Consider the following 27,455-nt stretch of genomic DNA (forward strand, 5'->3'; position numbering starts at 1 on the left):
ACAGTGCAGAAAACAGGTGTGAAGGAAGTCTTAGGAGGTCAAACCGGCTATGGATGACCACGGGCTGTTGAGAAGAAACGCCTGGAAGAGGCAGGCGACCAGCAGCACTTCTGAGAAAAAAACGCAAATGTGTCCACCTTGCTGAAAATGCAAAAACGCAGGAGGGAGAGGAGGGAGCATTCAACATTGAAGATCACCGGCGCTCTGATACCATGATAGAATGTGCAGCGGAAGAAGGGAAAGTGGAAACACAGGAGAGAGAGAGAGAGATGGAGAGGAAACACAGGTGAGAACCTGCTCTCAATATCATCACCAAAAGGAATACATGTCCTGAGCAAGAGGGGAGAAAACCTCGTATGTGAGGGACTGTAGCAAACAATGCTAAGCAAGCAGTAAGAAATGAGGGAGGCAAGCCAACTACATATATGCCCATATGTAGGCAGCCGACTAGGGAATAAATCCTCCATGACTAGGAAAAATACCTAAGACTCCATAAAATGGGGAATAATATGGGAAAACATATGTGAGGGGTGACCAGCCCCCCTAGATAACATGGTCAGCCCTAGAGGCTAAAATACGACACCAAACAGGAAGCTAGCAAGAAGGGGATGATGTCTAACAATAGTGGCAATCGGTGCGAGGGTGGAGTTGCTCCAACAAATATGCTCGGACGCAATCCTCCTTTAGCCTCATGTGGCGTGACCTCCTCTTGGTGGAGGTGTCTGTAGACTCCATGCTCTGTTGGGAATCTGAGGTGCAAGCAAATGAAGAGATGAAGCCTCCTCTGCCCTGGAAGAAGACTAAGGAGTTCCATCCTGACAGTCTCCTAGGGAGTACTGATGGAGTGGTAGACAGCCTGTTCCTCAAGCATGTGTAAACCAGCCTGGAAAAGGGGCCAAAGGTTGAGCATCTTAGACCATTACGAACACGTTAAGTGGATTTAAAACATCATTTTTGGGCTTGCAAAAGGCTGGCTGACTGGAGCTAGTTGGACAAGGAATTTGTCTGTAAATGGAATCCCTCACCCTCTATTCTAAATATCCTCTACAAAAACTTTTGGAGCAGCCAAGAAAGAGAGAAGATCAAGTCAAGAAAGTGACAGATTCATCCCTAAAACAGCAGCAAGTACAACCAGTCCTATGCATTTGTAGTTTAATGACATCAGACAGGATTCCAGATCAAGTCCATATCTGACTATCATTGTAAGTATTCATGCAGTTAATACGTTTGGTAGATTAGGTGAGCCTTTTCCTCTTCCCTCTGTCTGTATTCAATTTTTGCATCTTAGTCAGCATCAATTTTCTTGAGTAGGTTCAAATGGAACCGAGTCTCTCTATTAAGGGGTAGAAACCCCCTTGAAGGTCCCTAGACAACATTGTACACACCTAATGTTAAGATGCAAAGTAGTTGATCTGAAATCCCAAGGTATGGAGGTGTCCTTCATGCTTGTTGGCATGCAATGGGCCTTTTTGGTGGTAAACCTTTGCTAATCTAGGCACAACATCAGGCCCTCTCTGCCCTCATTATAGCGAAAGGAGGGCTTGTCTCCATGGTGGAGGTGCAGAAACAGATTTTTTTCTGAAGATTTGTAAGTTTGTTAATCCTAAGCTTCTAAATTCATTAATTCTGCTTTAGTATTGTCGTGACAATGAACTTCTCTAAATAAAGTTAAGGTTATGCTAAAGCTATTCGGTTGGATTAATCTGAAGCGTTTCTATACTTTCTGTTGACCATTTGAAATGGCCAGGTCCATTTTCTGTGGCTCTCAGTGCAGTAATCGGGCATACCGATTTCATGAATGCAATAGCTGGGTCTCCAATAAAACTGAAGGTGCAGCAAAGGGATGCTTATGGAAACACATTTACGGCTGAAGTCATGTATAGTTTCCGTGTCATGACTTTTGAAATCGTGGATGGGAAACAGAGCCCAGTGGTTCCGTGGGTGTCAGCAATCTATGATGCAAAAACTGGGGTGCAGTCTATGAATGTTGTCTTGTCAAGAGCTGGGAATTATTATCTTGAGATTGGTAGCTCATCAGGGAACATATCAGGTTCTCCTTTTTCTATTATTGTAAAATCAGGTAATGTCTGTGCTAACTCCAAAAGAATACTTTGAAAATTGATTGAAAATGGGTTGGAAACTATCAAATCAATAGACATGCTTTAACAATTGGAGATAGTTTTTTTTTTTCAGAAAGGAGACTTCTATTAAGTATGATTTTTTTTTAACAAAATGGAGATTTCACACCAAGCAGGGTGGAGATCTCAACCAATCAGGAGCCCTGTGCTGCCAATAGGGTCCCGAATGAGAGGATGTGAAAAAGATACCAATGTCCCACTCTCTCATAAACTGGCCGTGCTTCCTCTCCGCAGCCCTTGAGGATCCTTGGATTCTGGCCCAGGTAGCCATAATGGTGTGAATAATATCACTCCAAATCCTGCAAAGACACTGAGAAACAAGAACGGGAGTACCCTCAATGGCCTCAGTGCATCTAGCCTTTCAGATATTCCAGGCTGAGATGCTAGCAATAATCTCCCAAGAACTGTCTAACCTCTGTGCCGGAGGGACAAAGTGTGAAAATGGCAAATCCTGAAGACAACACTGCCTAGCAACTCCTTGCCTAACCATAATGGCCAAGCTCCTGTCAGTTCCCTCGAATCTCAGCTAAGGCCCAGACTGTGTCAACCAAATGATAGAAGCAAAAGAAATGATAGCATCCCTCTTAATCCTACCAAAGAGATGTGCAATCGCAGACCAAACCCTCTGTGCTTCCCTGCATTCCCATAAACAATGGTAAACTGACTCTGAAACTCCTGCACATCTAAGACATGCTAGGCAAGCACCAGTAACAGACCTCCACTGATTGGTGGCTAGACCACCATGAAGGGAAACCCAGATAAGGAGGAAATCTGTGGCTTCCTATAAGAATGTCACAATCTCCGCCAAAATACCCTCTGAATGTCAATCGAAATGCCGTAAGACTCCCAATGGGGTCTAAGAGTAGGGACACTTTGAATGTGTCCCAAGATAAGATGTCTGGCATTCCGCACCGTATAACTGAAAAAAGGCATGCTTTTAAAAGGGTTACAAGCATCCTTCCACTCCCACTCACCGGGTTCCCAATGCAAATGTCTGATAGGGCAGCCACCATACAACCAAAGGCTAACACTCTCTGTGATCATCCTTGGGGGGGGGTCAACAAAGACGTGCTTCCCTTACCTGCCAACAACTTTGATTGGACGAATCTGGGGGCCCTCAATAAGGCTTGCACATCACATCTCTCCAGCTGCCATCCATCCTGTACAGGAAAAAAGACCAGTACATCATCCTTCCTAGGCAAGGAGATACCCATAACTTGAAGAGGAACATCTGGCCCAGAGAAAACCCCAAACCAAGAAGGATGACGACCTTCCAAAAAAGATCCAGTGATCCAGTGGTTGGGAATGGGTGCATCAATCAGTGCAATCCTCCGGCTAGAGCCTCTCAAGTGTTGCGTGAAGTCCAATCTTTGCACCTCGGTGAGGCTCTGAAACCTCTTCCAAGCCAGCACTGTGGGGCATAGGGTCTCCCAGCCAGCCCAAAGAATATGCATAGCTGCCCCAAGAGGCCTACCATGCTCATCGAAGATCAAATCATTCCACAGAATGGGCTGCCGGTTAGCTTCCTCCACTGAATGCGGGGGGATGTGTATCAAAAAACTCCTCAGGCAGTCCTAGGCTCGTAGGAGGGACCTAACCAAGGGGGACGAAGGGGAGCGGTGAATTGCATCCGAAAAAATAAAGCATGAGCTGAGAGTCGAGTCACCTCCGCGAACAGGGACACACTTCGTGATCTGCTACATGAGAAAGTCCTTCCACGGCTTAGTGCTTGGAAGAAAGCCCCTAACAACAAGCTTACAGAGCAAAGCCTTACATTGCACCTCACGGTCAATGATATTCAATCCCCCTTCCTGCTTAGGCCTGATAATGGTTTCCCAAGCAACTCTGGCGCTGGTGTGAGCATTTCCATCAAGCCCTGACCAAATAAAGTTCTGAATAAGGCGACGAAGCTGGCCAATGCAGCCCTTATGAAAAATTCAGCACGAAGCAATAAACCAAGTCGTGGCTAGCAAAACCTGGTTAACCACCAAAGCTCTAGAGGCCAAGTCAAGCTTCCTCCTACTCCAGTGATGAAGTTTGCTTTTAATGCTTAAGAGAACTGGAGCAAACTCTTGTGCAGGGGAGATGTCAACGCCCACCTGACAACCAAGGTATCTGGCAGAGCATCCTCTCTCAATCCAAGTAAAACCAACATCTGTACCTTAATCTGCAAGAGGAGAATCAGTGATCCAAAAACCAACTGATTTATGCCAATTGATAGGAGCTCCTGCTGCCAATCAAAAGGCCTCCAAGGCTGTCCGGAAAGCACATAAACAAGAATGTGAAGCCTCAAGGAACAACGCCGTATCATCTGCTAACTCAGAGTCCCAAAACTCTTCCTCCGTGCATAAAGGCAGCCTGAGACCCACAACACCAGGGGCAGCCTGAAGAAACCTGCTCATAGCCTCAACTACAATGAGGTACAGTAAAGGGGCGAGGGGAGTGCCCTGCCTCACTGAACGGGAAATCTGAAAACGCTCGCCGTGCCCCCCACAAGCTAAAACAGTGCTATGAGCTTCCCTGTATAGGTAGGACACCCCTTTGATCCAGTTTTGGGAAAACCCCATATGTGCCATAGTGCCCTCCAAAAAATCCCAATCCACTCTGTCATAAGCTTTTTCAAAATCAAGCAAAAGAATGGCAAGAGGTTGCTGACTAGACTTTGCCCACTCGACAGCTTCCCAGAAAGAAAAGATGTTATCAAATAGACTCCTTCCTTGGAGAAACCCATTATGTGTATCATGGATAGTCCTTTGGAGAGTCGGCTGCAACCTTATACTCAAGGCTTTAGCTAATATCTTATATGTAGATCCAAGGAGAGTGATGGGCCTCCATTGCTTGATGTCAGTCTTGTCCCCACTCTTGGGGGTAAGGTGAATCAGCCCCTCCGTGAGGGTGTGGCGGCATCATACCCGACAGCCACATTTCCTGAAGGGCAACAGTGATAGCATCTCCAATATGATCCCAAAAGAGAATAAAGAAGGCGGGAGAAAGACATCATCCCCTGGGCATGAACCACTGGAAAGAACATGCAGTGCCTGAAGGAATTCATCCTTCGAGAAAGGGGCATCCAGGGAAGAACACATAGCATCTGTAATGAACCTGGGCATGCACTCCCAAACTTTCTGCCGTGCCACATCTCTCGGAGGAGAGGGCACCTCTGCAGTCAACAGAGACCGATAAAAATCTGAAGCAATACCCCTTACCTTATGAGGCTCAATCTGAACCTCACCCTGTGAATCCTGCAAATACCTCACAGAATCCCTGCTATGGGAAGGCCTGTGTGCTTAAAAAAACTCTTTGTTGCATCTGCCACCCATCTGAGTCCAAAAAGCCTCGTTCGCATGAAACGCGAACTTAGCCCTCCTGTCCATGGCCAACTGCAGCTCTGCTCTAACTGTGGTCAAGAGGTCTGTAATCCAAGACGCATGAGGAATCATGCTTTTCATGTTCCCTCTGAAGAGCAGCAATCCTACGCCTAATAGCTCTCTCCTTGTCCAGAGCCTCCTTCTTCCCGGACAAGGCAGCGCTATGATAATGATGGTTGGTCCTCTCAAGAGCCAGCGCAATATTGTGAGGAGGACTAGGACCGTCACAAGATCTCCATCTCTCTCTGATCTCAAGGGAGATGTCAGCATCTAGATAAAGAGAGTCAGGGATACGGACACGCGGAGAGGCCGAGCGAGCCCTAGGCTCCCTGAGACACAAAACTTGTACGTGAAACTTGTGCGCCCTCCGGGGCATCAAGGGCAATGGCATCATGCTGAAAATCCTGCAATACATGATCCCCACTGCGTTGAACATCCTGCGTATCGCCCCCTCCAAGTAGAGAGGACTCAACAAAATCATCCTGATCTGATATATCATCTCCCTACAAAGATGCATGAGCTGATACATCCCTCTGTCCAGAAACATCATCTATCTGAGGTACAAGATCCGAGGAGGTCTTCCCATCAATCGCACCAGGGGGCGGGCGTGAGAGACAGCTCGCCACACCTGGCGGACTGTAGGACGGGAAGGATCCAAGGGAGGTGGCGCCTGAGAAGCACGCTTGCGAGGCCTCCTGCGACCCCGAGCCCGAGGGCAATCTCGAGCAAAGTGACCCTGTTGGTGACAAACCCAGCACTGATCGGGTTTACCTGCAATCTCCATACGTTGCTTCAACGGACAACTAGGGCCCGGAAGCAAAACATAGTCCTCAAAGAGCTCACAGTCACGGGCAAGAACCATGACCCTTGGGACAGCATCCGCCGAGGCAATGACCACCCGAGCAGAAGATGTCGGCAAAGCGTGGAGGGGGGGCACTTGAAGAACCAGCCGAAAGACTGGACCGGATGGCCTCTAGCACATGCCAATATGCGCGAGGAAGACCCGGGAATCTGAGAGTAATCGGGAAACGGTTCCGGTCTTCCTCAACATGGTCAAAATAGCTGGAGTAGGGAATTAAAAAAAACCTTCCTCAGGCCCAATGGCAAAGGGTTGCCCTTCAAAACCTTTGAGGATGCGTCCTCAGAATCAAAATCCACTTGAAAGAAACCTCTTCCAAGCAACCTGACATCTCGAAAGTGTGGAGCGAGGTCTGAAGGCAGAGCCGCCAGGACCTAATCTCGAGCCTGGAGACGGGAAGGGTGAGATCCAAAGATTCTGGCAATGAGGGTCGTTTTGGAGTCTTTCTCAGTTTCGGCGAAGAGGACCGCGAGCTCGGCTTTGGAAAAAACAATGGTTCGCCCGTCCGTGGGAGAATGATTAGCCATGATGCTAATCGAAGAAGAAGGCCGACTTGAACCCGGATGAGAAGCAATCCGAAGCAAGGGGAAGAGGCAGGCAAGGAGGCGGAGGAAAGGAAGGGAGGGTGGAAAATGGAAAAGCAAAAAAAACAGGAAGCAAGGGGAGGGGAACTGAAGACATAGGCGAAGGGGTGCGCTGCGCAGAGGGATGAGGCGGAGGAATGAGGGGAGGAAGGTGGGAGGCGGAGGAAGGATGCACTGCGCAGAGGGATGAGGCGGAGGCATGAGGGCGGGCAGAGGCAGGGGCGAGCAGTGGTGGAGGAAGGATGGGAGGCGGAAGAAAGATGGGGGCCAAAAATGCACAGAGGCGGAGGGGCAGGCCAGGGTTCGGGGAGCTACACGGTCAATTGGAAATGGTTTGATTTAGGCTTTGTGAAACCTTTGTGAAGGTTTTGATACAATTCTCCATAATAGAGAAATACATCATTTCAATATTCCGAAGTGATAGAAAACCTCAATGTGGTTTGTTCCAAAATAAAAATGTGCTTCTCAGCAATGGCCATGTAATTAGATACTTGTAGCATTACAGCTCCGTTGGTGTATTGTCTCTTGAGTCTTAGTATCCACCTCAAACACAATGGCTTGCAGTTATGTTTCAACCTTGATGAGAGTGCCATGGTCATGAGATGAGGTACACATTCCAAACCGTAAGAAAATATGGTGTGCGGTGTAACGCAATTTACACTCACATAAACAACGGATACTTCTACATAGCAGACTGAATGCTCAGATTGCACAATGACAATTTCCTTTGGCTATCACGCTTATGAGACATGCGATTAGGTGACACACTGAAAGGTAAGAGGGAGGCTAAATATGGTTTGAAAGGAAGAGAGCTTTAAATTACTTAAACTATGAAAATGGGGAAAAGGAGGTCCCTTACATGACTCACACGTGACAGTGCGTAGCTTGGCCAAGTTAAGTTCGCCAAACGATTGGCCTATATGACTGTCCACAACCTATTAAATACCCTACGGATCCAGCTGTCCCCCCAAACAAGCCCCACGACACATGGACAATGTGCTCCTGGATACAACCCTCAAGTCAAGACTGATCCAAACTTCTAACTTGCCTATCTAGCACTCTTCAAAGCTGTTATGAGACATGTCTCTGAATATCTTGCTTAGTGTCAAAACAGGGATGCTGCGTATCCAGGCTGTTCAAATATGAGAGGTCTCATGAACATGAGTGAGCCAGAACCCGGTACAAAATGATGAGGGTGAAGTTCCACTAAATTGTCAAGGGGAAGGTTCTTAGCAGCTGCATCCTTTCTCCAAGGATTCTCCGTAGGTTTGCAGGACTGTATTTTTCAAGATCAACTCTGAAGCCAATCTTTGATTTAATGAGACTCCTGACAAGCTTCTTGTACAGTGTATCACAAAGTGTTTTCCATTGACAGTTTTAAACTGACCCTATTAATGTACCATTTTCTTGTACTCTAATGTTGCTGAATGCTTGAAGTATCTTTTGAGTCACAAGGACAATAAAGAAATAGAGATTTAGTTTATTAACATTTTTCTTCAACATAAGGTGGTGGGCCAGTGGCAAAGTCGGAAAGTAGGCCCACTAACTGGCATCAGGGTGCCATCAACAGCATGATAATGGAGCCACTGTGAAATGACATAACATCTGTAGGGTCTTGTGAATTGGTAAAAAACAACCTGATCTGTGAAACAGCATCCACCAAAGAGCATCAAGTGCCAGGCTGGTGGCACCTGCTTGCAGCCATCAAAAAGGGAAACTTTAGCTGAAGAAAAGACTGGCTGGTGGCACCTCCTTAGGGCAACTTAATCAGAGGGAAACCATAAGTAGGCCTGGATACCACATCCAAATGACATTTTCTGCGTTTAAGGAACCTGGACCCTAAGTTGCCTCGTCTACATTCCAAACTCTTCAAGGTGACTGTCAACTGAAACACGCTCCTCCTGGTCCTCCCTGCACCAACCAGATCTCATCAATCAGGGCCAAAAATCCACCACCATTAAGTAAAAGAAAAAGTTAAAACTGGCTTTCAGACCACACTCTCTAAGGATTAAACAGAGCACCGGATTTAGTTGGGTCTCTTTTTAAAACATTTTGGCAGGCTTTGGGATAGCTATTGGGAAAGCAGAATACAATGGCAGATGCCCGTAGCTGGAAGGGTATCTACATAGTTACAGAAGGGACCTTCAATTATAAGTGGGACGAGTATCATGAAGCCATGGTTCCACCAGGGTATATCAAGAATTATGCCATTACGGCAGTTGACTGTTTTCCGAAGGCTGTCTCTGCGCTCTTCCATAGTTGTTGTTGACTTTGCAGCATCGCTTGTGATTCCATCCAGAGAAGGCACTGTATGATACAGGGGACTTTGGAGAAGCTTGGATGCAGATATTTTTGGCCTTGGATGCATAGGCAGGTATAAGTATGTCAAAAGGTCAAGGTACAACATCAGAAGACATCAGGATTGTTTATGCCTCTAGAGATCTTAGACAGACATTTTGAGCATATTAGCATTGATTTTGTCACCAACCTACCCCCAATTGCCATTATTAAAACGGAAATCTTCCTTCATACCTCATCAATCATGAGTTGATTTAGTTTGGAAGATCATTTGAGTTGACAGCTTGGCAGATTTTTTATGCAATAGAATGTAATGTCTGGCCATCTAGGATGTCTGTTGTGTTTGGTTTCATTTCCTTCTTGACTAAGTATTGAATATATTAATGCAAACAAGGGCAGTAGGCACTGTGAACTAAGACTAGCATACTCTTTCCTAACAGGCCCTTTGAACATATCAGCATGCATCGGTTCCTGGGTTTCAAAAACCATATCAGCAGGCTCTTTAGCCCAATTCAAGGTGCTGCAAATGGATTCATTTGGAAACAATGTCAGTTTGGCAACAGGCAGCCAAGAACTCATCACTTTGATTGCTAATGTTACCCGATTCCAAGACTCAAACATGACCTACATAGAAGGAAACAACGCACAAGGGCTAAGCAATATCAACATGAGAATAACTCCCTCAATTGTCGTTGGAGTTGTTAATATTGATCTTAATATCACTGGTGCAGGCGAGTACTACCTACACCTTGCAGGCTTGTCGTCAGGAAGAATGGTACCTGTGGGTGGCTCACCATTTTATTTCAAAGTGGATGCAGGTAAACTTTTTATTTTCACCTTCCATCTCTTTTTGAATTCAATTTTTGAAATATAAATGCATGTATGTGTGTGCTTGCATACTTGTATACATAATGTTTGTACGTGTTTATTAAAATGTGTGTGTGTGTGTGTGTGTGTGTGTGTACTTTTGTCAATCATTGCGTCAATCTTTATATGAATGTTTTCAGCTACAACAGCTAGACCAGCTGCATCTGGACTTGTTTTTCCACTGCTTTGAGTTGTACATTGTGTGAGAAGTGCCCTTATCTTGGGGGCTCTTCTCTTTATACAACAAAGTAATAGAAAGTGTGGTTTTACAAAAGAAAAAAAAAGTGTGTGTGTGTGTGTAGAAGTAGAAACAGAAATACAATCCACTAGGAAACACGGAAAATTGTGAGAGAACGATAATGAAGAGGAACATTATGTCAAGATAGAGATACACTGCCCATGAGCAAAAAGAAATGTTAAGGCGAGGTGGATGTGTGGATTAAGGCAGCTCCAATGATTATGCATCAACTTAATAAATTGACATTCTTTTGAGGGGATGAAGTTCTTGTGGGGAGGAGTCCATGATATCTAGGCTCTGATGATTATGCATCAAATTAATGAATTGACTTACTTTTGAGGGGATGAAATGGTTGGGAAGGAATCCATGATATCTATAATCTAGTTCTCGAAAAATAATAAAAATAAGAGAAGAAATGTGAGAATTGTAAACTTGATGTCAAATGCATTACCAAACGTAAGAAAGAAAGAAAGAAAGAAAGATATATTAACGTCTACGAGAGGCCAAAGTCGGCCTATGAGACAAAAAATAATACAACTGTGTTCTTCCGGTCATCGGAAGAAAAGAAACAAAAGAAAAAGTGTGCATGTGTCTGGATACAACTGTGAATCATCATGGATCGGTGGAGCCCATATACAAACAATATAAGGGGGGTGGGGATGTGGATGGAGTGCTAAGGCAAGATGCATCTCTATATGCTGAAGGGGTAGTACAAGCATGCTATGCAGATCTATGTCTAACTCCATCCAGTGCCATAAGAGGGATATAAGATATCATACATCGCCCATGCTGAGGCTGTGAATGGCATGAACATGTACCCTGAGTCTGAATGAAAGCGAGCTAGCCTCTCCTGTGTCTCCATCTGGTGGTTACTACCCAAGCAGTCTTGGGGGATGTCTAGTCCACTTGTAAATAAAAAGTGTGATCTTTTTGGTGGGTTTTCCTCGTTTTGAGGTTTCCCACCTGTAATTAATGACATTAAGCTTTACAAAAAAAAAAAGTGTGTGTAGAAGTGAAAACATAAATACAACCCACTGGTAGCCACTTTAAAATAGAGAGAAAGGAAAGGAAGAGGAGTAAAGTGTAGATAGGAGGTTCATTCTTTATACCTGCCACCATCCAACACCAAACAAATAATTGTATTAGTAGTGGGATTGCAAGTGTCAACGAGACTCTACACTTGATATTGATGTCACTAAAGTTTAGCATTTGGAGTTTGAATCAAATAAGAAATGGTAAAGAAAGTTACTTTAAAATGAGAAGGTTGTCAAATAAAAATCATAAAATTGAATCTTGAACCGATGCTCCTTGAATGTTAAAGGAAATGTTTGAACCATCAAGTTTGAACCTAGTAAAAATATTCCACCAGTGAGCATGTTAAGAGCTCATAGCACCCGTTGTAAATCATACTTTACAACAGCCCATAGCACCCGCTCTTGCCACAAAGAAATTGGAGAAAAAGATAAAACATTCCGATAAAGATGGACTTGGTTACAAGGGCAAAGAGAGGGCTGTCCCAAAACTGCAGAAAGGTGGACAGCGACCTAAGCGGGATTCAAAAGAGGCTAAAAGTGGAGATAAAACTGAAAATACCTCTACTAAGGACAACCTCAACAAGAGGCAGAGGCTTGGGGTGACCCTACGAGAGAAATATGCAAGAGAGGGGAAATCTTTGTTGGGGTTAGGGCTGCACACAGACAGAGACACACACAGAATGAAGAGCAGCAAGAACACTCAAGTGTCTTAGGGCTGGTTGCCGGTACACACTGTGGTGGCTCTCCTCTGGACAGTATGTCCGGAGTCCTCTATGCTCACAGTGCAACACATAAGACACCATGTAGCAAACACAACACAAAAGAGACGAGACTGTGAAAGGAACGTGAAACGTTTGCACTCATTAGAGAACACTGATACAGGTCCCTCACTGTACCATTTACACTCAGCAGAGGTCACGGTGAAGAGGACGACACAGCACAAGCTGATGATAGAACAAAAGTACAAAGTGGTATGAAGGCTGCAAGATGAGGATGTCCTCCAAGTGAGATAAGGCTACAAGATAAGGATATCCTCTAAGTGGGATGAGGGCCATATATGCCAATGATTTATAAATTGATCACTAATTGCCTCAAAAAGATCTTGAATAGGGGTCTACATCCAACGCAATATGTGAAGGCACAGGAACGAATGGAAAGACATAATGAAGATACAAGTGCAAAGCAATGATAACCAAAGTACTCACATGTAGACCAAGAGAGCTTGATGTTGATTGATGTATAAGACTAGAAAGTACAATGCCTTTATAGGATAGGCACACACACTCTAAGTGTCACATGTATATGGGATAAATCCCAATATGCCACATGGCACTCACACAAAGACTAGACATAAAACTCACTCTAGACACACTAGAACACTCACTTTGACTTCATGTTCTAACACCCCCCGATGAAGGCAAGGTGAGAGACTACTGGAATGAGCCAAGAACAGAACATGGCAATGACGGACTACCAACCTCCAAGTTAGAACTAGACATAGTTCCCACACAATCTCAGAGGCAAGTGAGCATCGCTCAGAGGCTAGTGAGCATGGTACAAATGACTCAGAGGCTCATCAAGCATGGCTCAGAGGCTCATCATGCATGGATGCATGAACAACTCAGAGGTCTAGACAACTGGAGCAACCTGAGATCCTATCAAAGCCAATACATGACTCCACAATACATCCCCCTCCTGACTCCATAACAGAATGGTGGGGAGTCAGACACGAAAAAACAGGAAAGATTACAACATTTTAGGAGGACAATCCAAGGCTGTGAACCTGTTTTATTGACTAATGACACAAACTCATTATTACAAGCATTTTAGGGTGACTACGCAGGGCAGAGTACCCAAGCACACATAGAATAAATAAGAAAATGAGATCTCTTCGATGAAGGATATGTCGGTGAAGGCCATAGGAGCAGCTGAGTGGAGCAATCATAGCATGACTCTCAAAACCTTGATCGAAGAGTCCCCAATGTCGGATATGATGCCTTAACTTGGATCAATCTTGATTAATGTAGCAAAATTTCCAAATAAATGTGAAAATAAGGACTGAATTTACATAGATTTTGGAAAATCCCCAAATTTTACATGCTACAGACTTCGATTTTCAGATTGCGAGGTGATGAAATTGAAGGAGATAGTCGATGCCGATCAGGTTGTGGAAGAGGGAGGCAACATGAGAGATGTGAACACGTGGAAGAGGGAGGCAGCAGGAGAAATACGAATCAACAATGTCTTGCTGCTTCTGCAGATCAAGTTAAAGCAACTCCACGAATCATCTCCACGAATCAGCAATGTCTTGCTGCTGTGCAGATCAGATCGAATCAACTCCACGAATGTAGAGAAGTAAGCACCAGCTTCAGGAAGAGTGGTGGCGGGCAACTTCCAAGAAATGACGCCCAGCAGGAACTCGTGGGCAAAAAAAAAATCGCGCAGGAAAAATTTCGTCACTTTCTTGCAGGGGCCATAACTTTTCACCAGAACCTCGGATTGCAAAGATGTAAAAACAAAAAAATGAAGTTCACAAAGTCCTCTACAACTTTGCTACAGATTTCAAGTTGAAATTCAAATTCTGTCAAAAGATATGGCCGTCACAATGGTCGCTGGTCTCAATTCCAGAAACATGGCGATGAAGATCAAAGGGCAACTCCACATGAAGGGGTTGAGGGAAGGGCAGCCTTCCAAGGAGAAAGAGAGAGAGAGGCTTCTCTTTCTTGGCCTCCCTCAACTCAATCCCTTGGAAGACCAAGGAGAAAGGGAGCTGGCTCTGATACCACATGAAGGCACAGGAACGAATGGAAAGACATAATGAAGATACAAGTGCAAAGCAATGATAACCAAAGTACTCACATGTAGACCAAGAGAGCTTGATGTTGATTGATGTATAAGACTAGAAAGTACAATGCCTTTATAGGATAGGCACACACACTCTAAGTGTCACATGTATATGGGATAAATCCCAATATGCCACATGGCACTCACACAAAGACTAGACATAAAACTCACTCTAGACACACTAGAACACTCACTTTGACTTCATGTTCTAACAATATGGTTTTGTACCTCATAGACAAATAACATATAACATTGCTAATGTCTATGTTGGCAGAGAATATACAAAATATACCAAGCAGGATGTGCTCTTATTGCATGTTGATATTGCTAAGGCTTTTGATGCAATCCAATGGGATTACATTGCAGAAGTCATGGCGAAGTTAGGTTTCTGTCCAAAAATGCTAAACATAATTTATTGGTTGTATGGAGATAGCACTGCTAGATACATTTTGGGAAAAGACTTATCCTCTCTATGGCTTTTGGGTAGATCTCGACAAGGCTTCCCTCTCAGTGCCTTGCTCTATGCTATTTCTACTCATCCCTTCTTGACATATATGGATAAGCTCACTGAGGTTGGCAAATTACATGGGCTTCGCATGTTGCCCTTTGGCCAATTACATGGGTTTCGTCTGATGGTTGTCATTTGGTTGCTCTGGCATTTACTGATGACTCTTTCTTCTTTCCCGAAAATACGCAATCGGATTTGCAATGTCTCATGAACCTTGCATATGTTTGGAATGGCAACAAGTCTTTTTATCAATTTAAAAAAATCAAAACTGCTGCCTCTTAGCGAAGCTGATTGGCATTGCATTCTATGGCATGGGAAAATCATATCGCCCACACAACATGTTAGACATTTGGGATACCTTGTGGGATGGAATCTTTCACTTCGTGATGCTACAGATTGGGAGCTAGAAAAACTTATGATTAAGTTGGAATATTGGAAACTCTCTACTTGGTCACTCCATGTCAGATTGAGAATAGTTTAATCAATTTTGATGGCTTACATTTAGTTTTTTCTCCCTCTTTTGGCATGGTCTAAAAACCAAATCTCTTATTTGATGACAAAAAGCATTGAAATATTTTGGCAAAATTCTCATTATAAGAAGGGTTTGTGTCTCCTTTAAGTTTAAGTTCTTATGCTCACAAAAAATGCGGGCTTAACATTTTGAATATCCATTATCATGTTCTGGCATGCAAAGCCACTTTGCTTCTGACTTTTTCATGCAGGAGCAAACTTGAACGCTGCTTTAATGTGAACATAGATGCATTTGGCAAATGGTCATTTAGCTACATGGAGGGTAAGATTTTTGGATGCCCTTATGTCTCTCGTCTCCTTGCAGAGACTGGAAGCTTGTTCTGCAATATATTTAGTGGTTGGGTAGACCTCTTGAGACTGGCAATACCTTGAGACAAGAAAGTGTCTTTTGGAGCTCAAATGTTGATTCGGGTTTGCCAAGATGTTGTGGATGCTGAAGGAAATGTTATGTCCTTTCCTCGAGCTCAAAGCCGTTGGCAGCTGGGTATGTACTACAGACCTTTATGGTGCATGTTACAGGAACAATTGTAGTCTTCCTCTTATGGTTGTTTCAAAAGGTGAAAGGATAGAGGATTGGATTTTCCATAGGGCAGATCGCGGACCTTATCCTAGTTGCTCTTTTCTCTTGGGTTTCGGTTGCTTTTATCTAGAGGTTGATTATTCCTATGCGTTGGTTTGTCGATCGAGTTAATAAGATTTGGCTCCTCACCAAGATAGCTCATTGGTGAAAACAAAACGTGAAGAAAATGTGGCATAGTAAATTGCCACTCAAATCTAGATTATGTTTATGGCTATGCTTGTTGGGAGTTATCCCAGTTGGAGAATTTCTTGAAAAAAAACACAGCGTTGCTGCGAAATGCCCTTCTTGTCATTGCATAAAGGAAACAGTGATCCATCTTCTTTGGTCTTGTCCAGAGACTAAAAGTTTCCTCCGGCAAAGTTCACATTCTCTTAAACTCAGATTCCCAGGGTATTCCTTCTCTAGATTTTTTTTTTTTTTGGCTTTTTGGCAGGTGGCCTTCTAGATTGGATCATGCACGGTCCTTTCTAATCTAGACTAGATATTGGGCTTTGTGGACAATATGGCATGCAAGAAATTAGTTGGTATTTCATTCCTAAGGATTGCACACTATCACTACTTTCGTCAATCTCTGCGTCGGTCTTTGTTTTATAGAATCCATTTGCAACATATCGATGATGGCCATTTGGCTTTGTCTTTTTACTATTTTTAACTCGTATCATCCTAGGAAGTTTTCCCTTAGCTTGACGGCTTCCTTCTTAATATAGTAAAGAAAACAGTGCTTTTTCGGAAAAAAAAAGTGTGTTATACACACACACACACTCTTTTTTGTGAAAACCACTCTTTATTATAAATACAATGTACATTCATAGCTGCCCCAATATGGAGCAACTACTACGGAAAACTAGAAATAGTGATAAAACACTTTCAATGGGCCATGGAAAGGTCTCCAAGAAAGTGGGCATCTTGGAGAGATTAAAGCAAAGAAAATCTAAAAAAGGCGAAGACATTCACCAACGTGTGCCCAAACAACTGAGTGTTACGGGCATGGGCCGGGGACGCTTGGGCACCCTATGGACGTGTATGTGCACACCTGTTTGGGACTGACAGGTGGTCTACATGTGTTTTGCAGGTGGTATTCCCAAAAACTCAATTTACAGCTTTATGAGTTCACATGCTAATAATTATTGGTGCAGGTTCACACTCACTTATAAGTGAGTTGACAACTTCTAAGTGAGTACACATTGAGCAGGACTTATTTAATACACGTGGCGGCCAAAAGCTGGACACTAGATGTTATTTGGGCCTCCTTCAAGTAGGCGCCCCCTTCTGGACCTAAAAAGCACACGTGGGAGCTAAAACTGGTGGAGGAGCTCTAATCTAGAGTAAGACTCCAGTTTTATGTGAGGCGCCTACTTTTTCCAGGTGCATGGGAGGTGGTCGACTGCTTCTACAGGTTGTTTACAACCTTCTATCGCGACAAAAACCTTACAGGTGCATGGGAGGTGCTGGCCGACCCCTTCTCCATGTTCTCCACTGCTGGCCGGCTGATTTCCAGCTTGAACAGAGGTTGGATAGAGGATAAAAACAGAGAGGAAGAGCTGGTCGTGGGCATTTGGACAGTTTTCCTTCTGACCGTGGGCTTGCATGCTTGTGTACAACTGCTGGTCGATTTCTTCTGAGGCTATTGAGGGCTGGTTGACTGCTGAAAACAGCCTTTGAGGGCTGGTCGACTTGCTCTATGAGCCAAACAGGAAGAAGACGATGATGTTGAGTTGTCCCGGGCTGATGTGGCAGTGCTATGGGCTATCCATAGTTGTCTTGCATGTGCTTGATGCCGGGAATGCTCACTTGTGCTGAAAATTATCAGCAAATTCAGTTTATGTGATTTTTTCTTGTTTTCATATTGTATTGAAAGAAAGAGGTGCAGCTAGTGGTGAACCCTAGGCACCCGAAAGCTGTATTGGAAGCAGACTCCTTTTTGGTAATCTAACCATAAAGGGAAGGGGGGGGGGGGTCAGCCCATCTTCTGGCCCCTAGTGTGGTGTACTGTGCGGATTTTTTATCTTGTTTTATTTGGCATGCTTATGTGTATTTTCAGATTTCATGATTGATTAGATTTTACGTGTACAGTTGCCCTTCTGTTTACATTGGTATCAGAGCATGGCTTTGCACACAGTTGTGCCTATATGATGCTGGATATGGCTGTAAGGAGTCATTATCCATGAGAAGGTTGGGATTCCGAGGTAGCCCTCGTCTTAAAGTCGCGCCTTGAAACAGGTTACGTTTGGTTTAAGCGGCAGTGAGCTTGTGGAAAGACTTCGTGGCCCTCTTGTCTGTGTAGGGGCACTGTTGCACCCTTGCAGTCTATTTGGTATCATACTTGGGAAACTGGTAGAGAGCGATTCTGGGGCATGGAAAATTCTTTTCTTTGTGAAAAGCTAGAAGATACATTATGGCCAGCCAGTTAGATCATTCTGTGGAGATCTCTATCACCCGTACTCGCCGCATGCGGGAAGAAGATAGAGACAGGGATCATGTTGGGGCTTTGGCGGATAACGATCCACCGTTGTCTGCCAGGGCTGAGGATCAGCAGGATATTGATGCCTTGATGAATGAGCTTGAAGAGCTCCGTGCTTTACAAAGAGATCCTGATGTACAGTGGGTCATTGAATCAAAGTCTCATGTCAAGGCAGATGTGGTCACTTTTGATGCAATTGCCCAACAGATGGGAATGGACAAACCTCGAGAGTAGGCTGTTGCTTATTTAAAAAACCGTGGTGGTGATGTTTCCGATGATGAGGGAAGTGGGTCTTGAGACGGCAGCCTCGCACGCTATCCCGTGAAGGGAACTCCGATGATGTTGTGAGAGGGCATGCAGCCCGCACCAGTGATGTAAGAGGGCATGCACTCCGAGCAAGTGATGTAAATGGGCATGCAGCCCGAGCAAGTGTTGTGAGGGGGCTTGCAGTCCATGCAACAGATATGAGGGGGCATGCAGCCCGAGGAGATGATGTACATCGACATGCAGCTCGTGGGGATGATGAGAGGTTTTCAGCCCATGTGAGAGATGCAGAAGATCTTCATGCATTGTTGGTGGTGTCTCCACCCATTAGGTATGTTCCTGCTGCTAAAGTTCCCTCTAGAGTGGAAGGTGTTACACGGGAAATCAGCCCTAGATCTGGGTACTATCGCCATCATAGACATGACGAGGAGGATGATGTATTACAGCGTCGGGGTGGTCGTCATAGCAAGAAGGCCAAAGAGTTCAAGTCAGGGGACAAGGACATCAAATTCGAGAGCTATAATGGAAAGTTGGATACTACCAAGGCACTTGCATTCATAAGGCAATTTGAAATAGCCTTTTGCATTGAGGAATTTACCGAGAAATCTATGCTCAAGCATGTGGGTTTAGCCTTTTGCATTGAGGAATTTACCGAGAAATCTATGCTCAAGCATGTGGGTTTAGCCTTTTGCATTGAGGAATTTACCGAGAAATCTATGCTCAAGCATGTGGGTATGCATCTTAAAGAGACTGTAAGTGATTGGTGGATGGGAAAGCTTTTGGATAGGACAACCGCCCGTACATGGAGTGCTTTCAAAGAGCAATTTTATGATGATTTCCTTCCTCCTTACTATGAGAAGGATGTACGAAAGAAATGGGATTGGCTAACACAGGATGAAGGCGAATCCGTTTCCTTTTATGTTTCAAAGTTTTGGCGGATTCTTCTCAAAGTCACACCTTTCATGACGATTAGTGAGGACGAGAAGAAAAGAAAGTTTGAGTCAGGGTTGCAACGAATCATTCAAAAGAGCCTTGCAGTGTATTCTCACAACACCTTACAGGAGCTCATATAGTCAACAACTATTTCTAAGGAGTTGCATGGCAAGGGAGTGTCAAAAAGACAAGAATTCAGCTCATACAAGGGAGAATTCAGAGCTGGAAATGAGCAGAAAAAGGGTGGACAGCCACCTAAGTTTATGCCTCATGATTCCAAGGATGCAAAAGGGGGCTTAGAAAAGAAGCCGGGGGGTAAAAACGATGATGCTAAGCTGTCCAGACAGCATATCTTTTTTTTTTTTTTTTCCAGAAAGAGACTTCTCTTAAGTATGAGAAAGACATACAACAATCACAGCTATAAGCCGGAAAAGAATAGAATCACCCCAGTATGTAAGGTGATTTCAACCACTGAGGAGCATCATGATGCCATGTAAGAACTGTGGTACTAAAGGAAAAGAAGATGCCATGGTCCCATTCCCTCATAAATATCACACGCTTTGCCTGTGCAGAATGAGAGGGCCCCTGAATGCGAGCGCAAGTAGCCATAAGAGTATGGATGATATCACCCCATTTTGTGCTAATGCACTGAGACCCAAAAATCTGGACACCCTGAATAGCCTCTGTGCATCTAGCTATCCAGATCTGCCATGTTGTAATACTGGCAATAATCTCCTAACTGGTGTCAATCCTCTTTCTAGGGGGTGTATAATCAGAGTGAGGAACATCCTGCAATAAACCATGCTGGGTAATACCTCTACGAATGAAAATAGCAGAATCTGTACCACTGCCCTCATAAAAAAGCTGTGGACCGGACTGGAGAGCCAAGCAACTGTCCCCCAAGCATTAGAGAGGAGAAGTACTTCACATGTGGGGGCAAAGATCACATGAAAGCTCAATGCCCCCAGAATCTCAAAAAGAATAATGTGCAGGATGCCAAACGGAGTGTGAATGTTATACCCGATGTTCAGGGTAACACTGCACATGAACCAAAGAGCAAAATCTTATGCAAAGCTTTGGGCAAGTTAAAGGACCAAATAGCTTTATTCCTTTTTGATAATGCCTCAGCAGATAACTTCATATCCATATAGATGGCTGCTGCTCTTGGGTTAAAGCCCGAGGAATTGGGCATGGACTTTCATGTACATGCTGTCCTTGAGGGCAAGGAAGTTAAGGTCACTCCCATCATTGGGAAGCTTCGCATACAAATACAGGGATATTTGGATCATGAAGACTTCCTCGCGGCACCACTTACAAGATGTGATGTGATACTCGGGATGCCTTGGCATTATCGTTTGGGTTCCAAGATTTTGCACAAAGAAAAGAAAGTTATGTTTACTCATAGGGGTAGGGAAGTTTGTATTGATGCGGGTACTACTGGGAGTACCATACTCGTTGTAAGCTATATATCTATTTCAAAGGCAATAAAGAAGTTAGCTTGTTCTTACTTGATCTATGTACGTGATAATGTTGAGCATGATGTTGTAACTCCTGTAGATCGAGATAAGATTGATTTCTTAAGTGAATATGCTGATTCGCTCTACGAGGACAGTTATCCCCAGAAAGGCCAGAGGATCATTGTGTTGATATAATCCCTGGGAGCTCTTCTCCTAACCGACCTCCTTATAGGGTTAGTGTTGCCCAACAGGAGGAAACCATGACTCAAGTAAATGATTTACTTGAGAAGGGGTTGATAAGGCCAAGTTCTTCGTCTCATTGTTCTCCAGTTTTACTTTTGCAGAAAAAGGATGGGACATACAAAATGTGTGTTGATTATAGGGTCCTTAACAAGATTACTATCAAGAACAGGTTTTCGATTTCTCGAATCGATGATATTCTTGATAAACTTGAGGGAGTTGGTTGTTTCAGTTGCATTGATCTTAAGAGTGGTTACCTTAGATTCGAGTGGTACCTCAAGATGTGCACAAAATGGTTTTCGAACATTATTTAGATTATATGAGTATTTGGTGTGCCATTTGGACTTACGAATGCTCCCGCCACTTTCAATAGAATGATGGACATAATTTATAGACCTCACCGCAAGTTCACATGAACTTGCAGTGATATTATCACTTTCAATAGCTCTTTCTTTGATGATATTATCATGTTTTCAAAGAGTGAGGTTGAACATAAAGAGCATCTTGCCATTGTTTTTGAAGAGCTAAGGAAACATAAGATTTTTATCAATAGGAAGGAGAGTGAATTCTTCTTGTCAGAAAGTCACTATTTAGGGCATATTGTTTCCAAGGATGGAGTACGCATGGATCCCGCAAAGATTCAAGCCATGAAGGATTGACTAGAACTGCAGAATGTGCATGAAGTTACGAGCTTTATTGGTTTATGCTCTTATTATCATCAATTTATTTGACACTTTGCTTTCTTAGCTTCACCGTTACATAATCTAACGAAGAAGAAAGTAGCATTCCGTTGGTCGGAACCCGAAAAGACAGCTTTTCAAAAGTTGAAGGATGCCATCATATCAGGGCCACTTCTTATTATTCCAGATTTGCATAGTTTTTGTGGTCAAAGGTGATGCATGCGGGGATTGTTTGGGGGCTGTTTTGAACCAAGAGGGACATGCAGTGGCTTTTGAAAGCTGCCGCCTGCCACATGCGGAATTGTATTTGCAAGTTTATAAGAAAGAGTTGTTGGCCGTTATTCATTCCCTTCAAACAAGGAAGCATTATCTTTTGGGGGCTGAATTTATGGTAAAAACAGATCACCAGAGTTTGCGGCACCTTCTTACAAAGCCTAAACTCTCGGAAAAGCATCTAAGGTGAGCAAACTTCTTGTCCATGTTCCATTTTTCAGATTTTGCATACCCCGGGCAAGAAGAATTTGGTGGCGGATGCTTTGTCACACGCAGGCCACAAGTGCATGCTGTAACTATCGCCTACCACCATCAGGACTTATCAGGGATGCGAGATATGTATGCTTTGGGGACATATTTTCAGCTTATTTGGGCTGATTTGAATCATGGTAGTGTTGTCCCATCTTATTCGATTAGAGATTGGTTTCTGATGATGCAGAATCGTATTTGTGTAGTGCGTGAATTACGTCAAAAGGTTATGGAAGAGTGTCATGCTCCACCATATGTTGGTCATCGTGGTATTCTGGCTGCTACTGCACGGGCTTTGGAAAGATATTTCTTTTGGCCAACTCTACGCAAGGATATTGAAGCTTATGTGCGAGAGTGCATAGTGTGTCAGAAAGTCATGTTTGACAGACACAAGACGCCTGCTTTGCTTCAGCCCTTACCCATTCCACAGGAACCATGGGAAAGCATTGCTATGGATTCTATGGATTTCATTATGGATTTGCGGAAATCGACACATGGAAATGATGCTATATGGACTGTTATAGATGCATTCTTTAAAAAAAAAAAAGTGAAGATGTATTATATTAATAATATGAATAGAGTACATATAAGCTGTGGGTTAGTCTTCTCAAACAATCAAGAGAAGAACTACCCACAGAAACTGCTCAATCCAATATCCTTTTAGTGAGTAGTTTCATTGTATCTGACTCCCATTTGTTTATACTCACCAGACTAGCAATGTTAGCTTTCACTAAACAGATAACTTTCTTAGGATCTACACTTTGCATGCCATCATTAACGAAGACTAGAGTGTTCCTTGTAGACCAAATCTCCCACAGGCATGTAAATCTTGCAAATCCAAAAAGGCTATTACTCTCCTTTGCTGGACCAATCTTTTTACCCAAAACCCAATGGGACCATGATTGCAGCCCAAACATGTCCCCCCCCCCTATTTAGAGAGCTATGTCCAACAGGACCTTAATGTCGGGCAATCCCAAAAGGCATGCTTGAAATCCTCGATGGCTGCTTTGCATCTTGGGCATATCCCTGAGGCCATATTTGTGATCATCAGCTTACCGCCTAACGGAAGAGCCCCAACCATGATTCTCCACAAAAAAGTCTAAGCATGTGTTGGCAGTTTGGATCCCCAAATTCTTTTGCATCTGGACTCCCAGCATTTGTCTGGCCAAGCTACTTTCCATATTGTATTGAAATGTTTAAAATCTCTCTTCTCTTGCATTAACATCTGATAAAACTTGGCAGTTGATTCCTGACCAAGGAAAGTCCATCTGTCCACCCCCAATCTTTGATCCACCTTTCCGTGAGCTGAGAAGTATTGATAGTTAGCGTTTTGAGCTTACCAATAATTACATGCAGATGATTCTTATCAAATCTTGAGAGACCATACATGATAGATAGCTATTCATCATCTCTCCACTCCAGAAGAGGACCATCCTAGAAATCCTCAAATCTGCTTATCCCTCTGTTGTTTAGTCTTTTCCTTACTTTGGGCTCAATGACTCACTTCTCTTCTTGGATGCATCCAATGAAAATGTTAGAAAGGCTTTGGCAATTGTACAACTCTTTGCAGATGCATCTGGCTCCAATTGTTTAACCAAGGATAAATCCTTTGATGTAACCAGATGGGGATGCCAAGTTGTGAACAAAGGCCAGATCTTTAGACATTTGGGATGCCCCATGGGAGTGGATGTCTTAGGTAAAGACATAGCGGACTAGCTTATGGACAAATTCATAGCCAAATTTAGAATTTGGGATAACATATATTTTCCCTTTCATTCAAGAATAGTAATAGTAAACATGGTGTTGTTGGCATGCTTTCACTTATTTAGTCCTTGTATAGATTTTATAGCTTGCCTCTCGAAGAGAGCCCTAAGCTATGCTAAAGCTTTTCTATGGAAGAATTAGTAGGGCAAGAGACCATGTTCCTTCCTGGCATGGCAGAAGGTGTGTAAACCCAAGAAGGATGGGGGAATTGGCATCCTAGACATCGAAACACATGCAATGGCGAGAATGCCAAAAATGTCGACTCCTTTCTACAGCAGAGTCAACCTTGGACTAGGATGCTTAAAGAGCTTTCTCTGTATCTGACTGTGAGTTGGCAAGACAAATGGAGGGGACTCTCTTGGATTGATAAGATTTTTTCCCATGCTCCACTTGTCTTTAACAATATACCTTTTGCTGAATTAACGAATGGAAGAGGATCATTCCCCTCATTCAATGGCAAGGATCTCCCAGAATTCACTATGCATGTATAATGTTTGGTGGTCCCCAGTTTTTTTCGCTTCGGTAACACAATGCATTCTTCAATTAATAAGGCTCCATTTGAGATAGTCTATGGCAAGGTTGTGCTTCCACCTATCTTACGAATAAAAGATGAAATCTTTGTAGTAGATGACTATGTCCGTGATTTGGATACTGCGTTTGCACAGGTTCGGACAGCCATAGAAAGATCTGAAGCTAAGTAGAAAAGGGCAGCTGACAAACGCAGGCGAGAGGTGGTTTTCAAGGAAGGTGATTGGGTATTACTAAAGTTTGAAAAACGCACGTCTTCGGAGCCGGCCAGGTAAGGAAGGCCGGTTTTCTAAGCTTTCAAACAGGTATTATGGGCCATTTCAAATTTTGCAGAAAATAAATGAAGTGGCATATCGATTGGTATTGCTTGGTCACTGGAAAATACACAATGCCTTTCATGTCAGTTTGCTGAGGCCTTATGTGGGACCACCTGCCCCCATGGAACCAGTTCTCGAAGATCCACGAGAAGTGGATGAACTTGAGGAGGTATGGTAACCCGAGCAGATAGTTTTTCATAAAGAGCGCAAGCATGCAGGTGGCAAGCTAGTGCAGAGGTATCTTGTGAAGTTTAAATTCTATTTGGTTGTGGATGCAAAATGGATGGACGAGGATTATTTTGCGGATTATCCGCTACTTCTGAAGGCGTACTTGGAAGCCTTTCAGTTGCGGTCAATTGCTTAGAAGCCGGGGGAAATGTCAGAAAATTCCTTATAGCTTGTATTTTTCTACTGTCATGTGTGGCATGTGGAGCCTGACATGACATACATGTATGGCTGGTGTAGCCTGACGTGGTCTGTCTGTGTGGCATATGGAACCTACAGTGACAGTACATGTATGGCTGGTGTAGCCTGATATGATAGTATATGTGTGGCTTGTGGGGCCTGACATGGTGTACATGTATGGCCCATGGAGCCTGACATGATGAAATTCTCTGGGACTAGCTATCTTGGAGATCTTTTGTATTTATGTTTTGGGAAGGTTCCGGAAGGATCATGAGCCCTGGACATTTTATCGGATACAACTAAGCAGATGGGTGTTTCTTCCAGTCTAGCTGCGCTCATGTGTGTGCATGACTTTGATTTTATCTTTGGATGACTTGTCTTGTTTGCATGGACAATGCCTGAGATTTCTGCTTGCATTGTCCATGGGGCGGGGGACGCTTGGGCACCCTGTGGGACGTGTATATGCACACCTGTTTGGGACTGACAGGTGGTCTACATGTGTTTTGCAGGTGGTAAGTATTCCCAAAAACTCAATTTACAGCTTTATGAGTTCACATGCTAATAATTATTGGTGCAGGTTCACACTCACTTATAAGTGACCGGACAACTTATAAGTGAGCACACATTGAGCGGGACTTATTTAATACATGTGGCGGCCAAAATCTGGGCACTGGACATTATTTGGGCCTCCTTCAAGTAGGCGCCCCCTTCTGGACCTAGAAAGCACACGTGGGAGCTAAAACTGTGGAGGAGCTCTAATATGGAGTAAGACTCCAGTTTTATGTGAGGCGCCTGCTTTTTCTAGGTGCATGGGAGGTGGTCGGCTGGTTCTACAAGCTGTTTACAGCCTTCTATCGCGACAAAAACCTAACAGGTGCATGGGAGGTGTTGGCCGATCTCTTGTGCATGTTCTCCCCTGCTGGCCGGCTGATTTCCAGCTTGAATAGAGGCTGGATAGAGGATAAAAACAGGGAGGAAGAGCTGGTCGTGGGCATTTGGACAGTTTTCCTTCTGACCGTGGGCTTGCATGCTTGTGTACAGTTGCTGGTAGATTTCTTCTGAGGCTATTGAGGGCTGGTTGACTGCTGAAAACAGCCTTTGAGGGCTGGTCGACTTGCTCTATGAGCCAAACTGGAAGAAGACGATGATGTTGAGTTGTCCCGAGCTGATGTGGGAGTGCTATGGGCTGTCCATAGTTGTCTTGCATGTGCTTGATGCCGGGAATGCTCACTTGTGCTGAAAATTATTAGGAAATTCAGTTTATGTTATTTTTGCTTGTTTTCATATTATATTGGAAGAAAGAGGTGCAGCTAGTGGTGAACCCTGGGCACCCGCAAAGTTGTATTGGAAGCAGACTCCTTTTTGGTAATCTAACCATAAAGGGGGGGGGGGGGGGGGTCAGCCCATCTTCTGGCCCCTAGTGTGGTGTATAGTGCAGATTTTTTATCTTGTTTTATTTGGCATGCTTATGTGTATTTTCAGATTTCATGATTGATTAGATTTTCCGTGTACAGTTGCCCTTCCGTTTACATATGCAGTCTTTAAAATGCCCGAAAATAACATCTGGGATAGCTGGTGTCGAGTGCCCAAATGCTGTTGTCTTGAGAGAGGCAAACAAGTGAGAAAGCAGGAGTGCCTAGGGCTGATGCTGTTCCAAGAAAGTAGGCAAGAGAATGGCCTTGTGAGCAAGCACATGAACATGTATGTTGAGGATGTTCAAACCCCCATGCATCTTTTGCGTGCAAACATAACTGGATTTGAGAAGACGCACCGCCTTACGGTCAGTTTTGCTATGCCAAAGACATTCTATCACTCTGGACATATGGACATAAACTGCTGAATGTCCGAAGAAGACCAAGCAATGAGTGGCAGATGAAATTGCACATAAGCCATAATGATGGACTGGACAAGCCGAAGGCGAACATGAAGTGGCCAAGTGGAAAGTTTCCAGTAGTCCAGCTTATGGTAAAGCTTTTGAAGCATCCATTGTCTCTCCTGTGCCAACCAATGGGGTACCCCAAATTCCGCACCACAT

General features: G+C 43.9%; 1 protein-coding gene across 6 annotated transcripts in view; it reads left to right on the plus strand.

Annotated features, from left to right (window-relative positions):
• Positions 1 to 27,455, plus strand: part of LOC147608559 (uncharacterized) — a 200,142-nt gene that overhangs the window by 60,410 nt on the left and 112,277 nt on the right. For all 6 annotated transcript variants that reach the window (XR_015264444.1, XR_015264445.1, XM_086788985.1 and 3 more), the window contains exons 7-8: positions 1,748 to 2,080; positions 9,688 to 10,065. Coding sequence is in view for 4 of the 6 variants with exons in the window: in XM_086788985.1 (XP_086645111.1) it covers positions 1,748 to 2,080; positions 9,688 to 10,065 (711 nt within the window). In the remaining 2 variants the exon portion in view is untranslated. The remainder of the gene's footprint in view (positions 1 to 1,747; positions 2,081 to 9,687; positions 10,066 to 27,455) is intronic.

Source organism: Cibotium barometz, chromosome 53 (assembly GCF_041138505.1).
Source record: "Cibotium barometz isolate CiBa-2024 chromosome 53, ASM4113850v1, whole genome shotgun sequence".
NCBI classification, from domain to species: domain Eukaryota; kingdom Viridiplantae; phylum Streptophyta; class Polypodiopsida; order Cyatheales; family Cibotiaceae; genus Cibotium; species Cibotium barometz.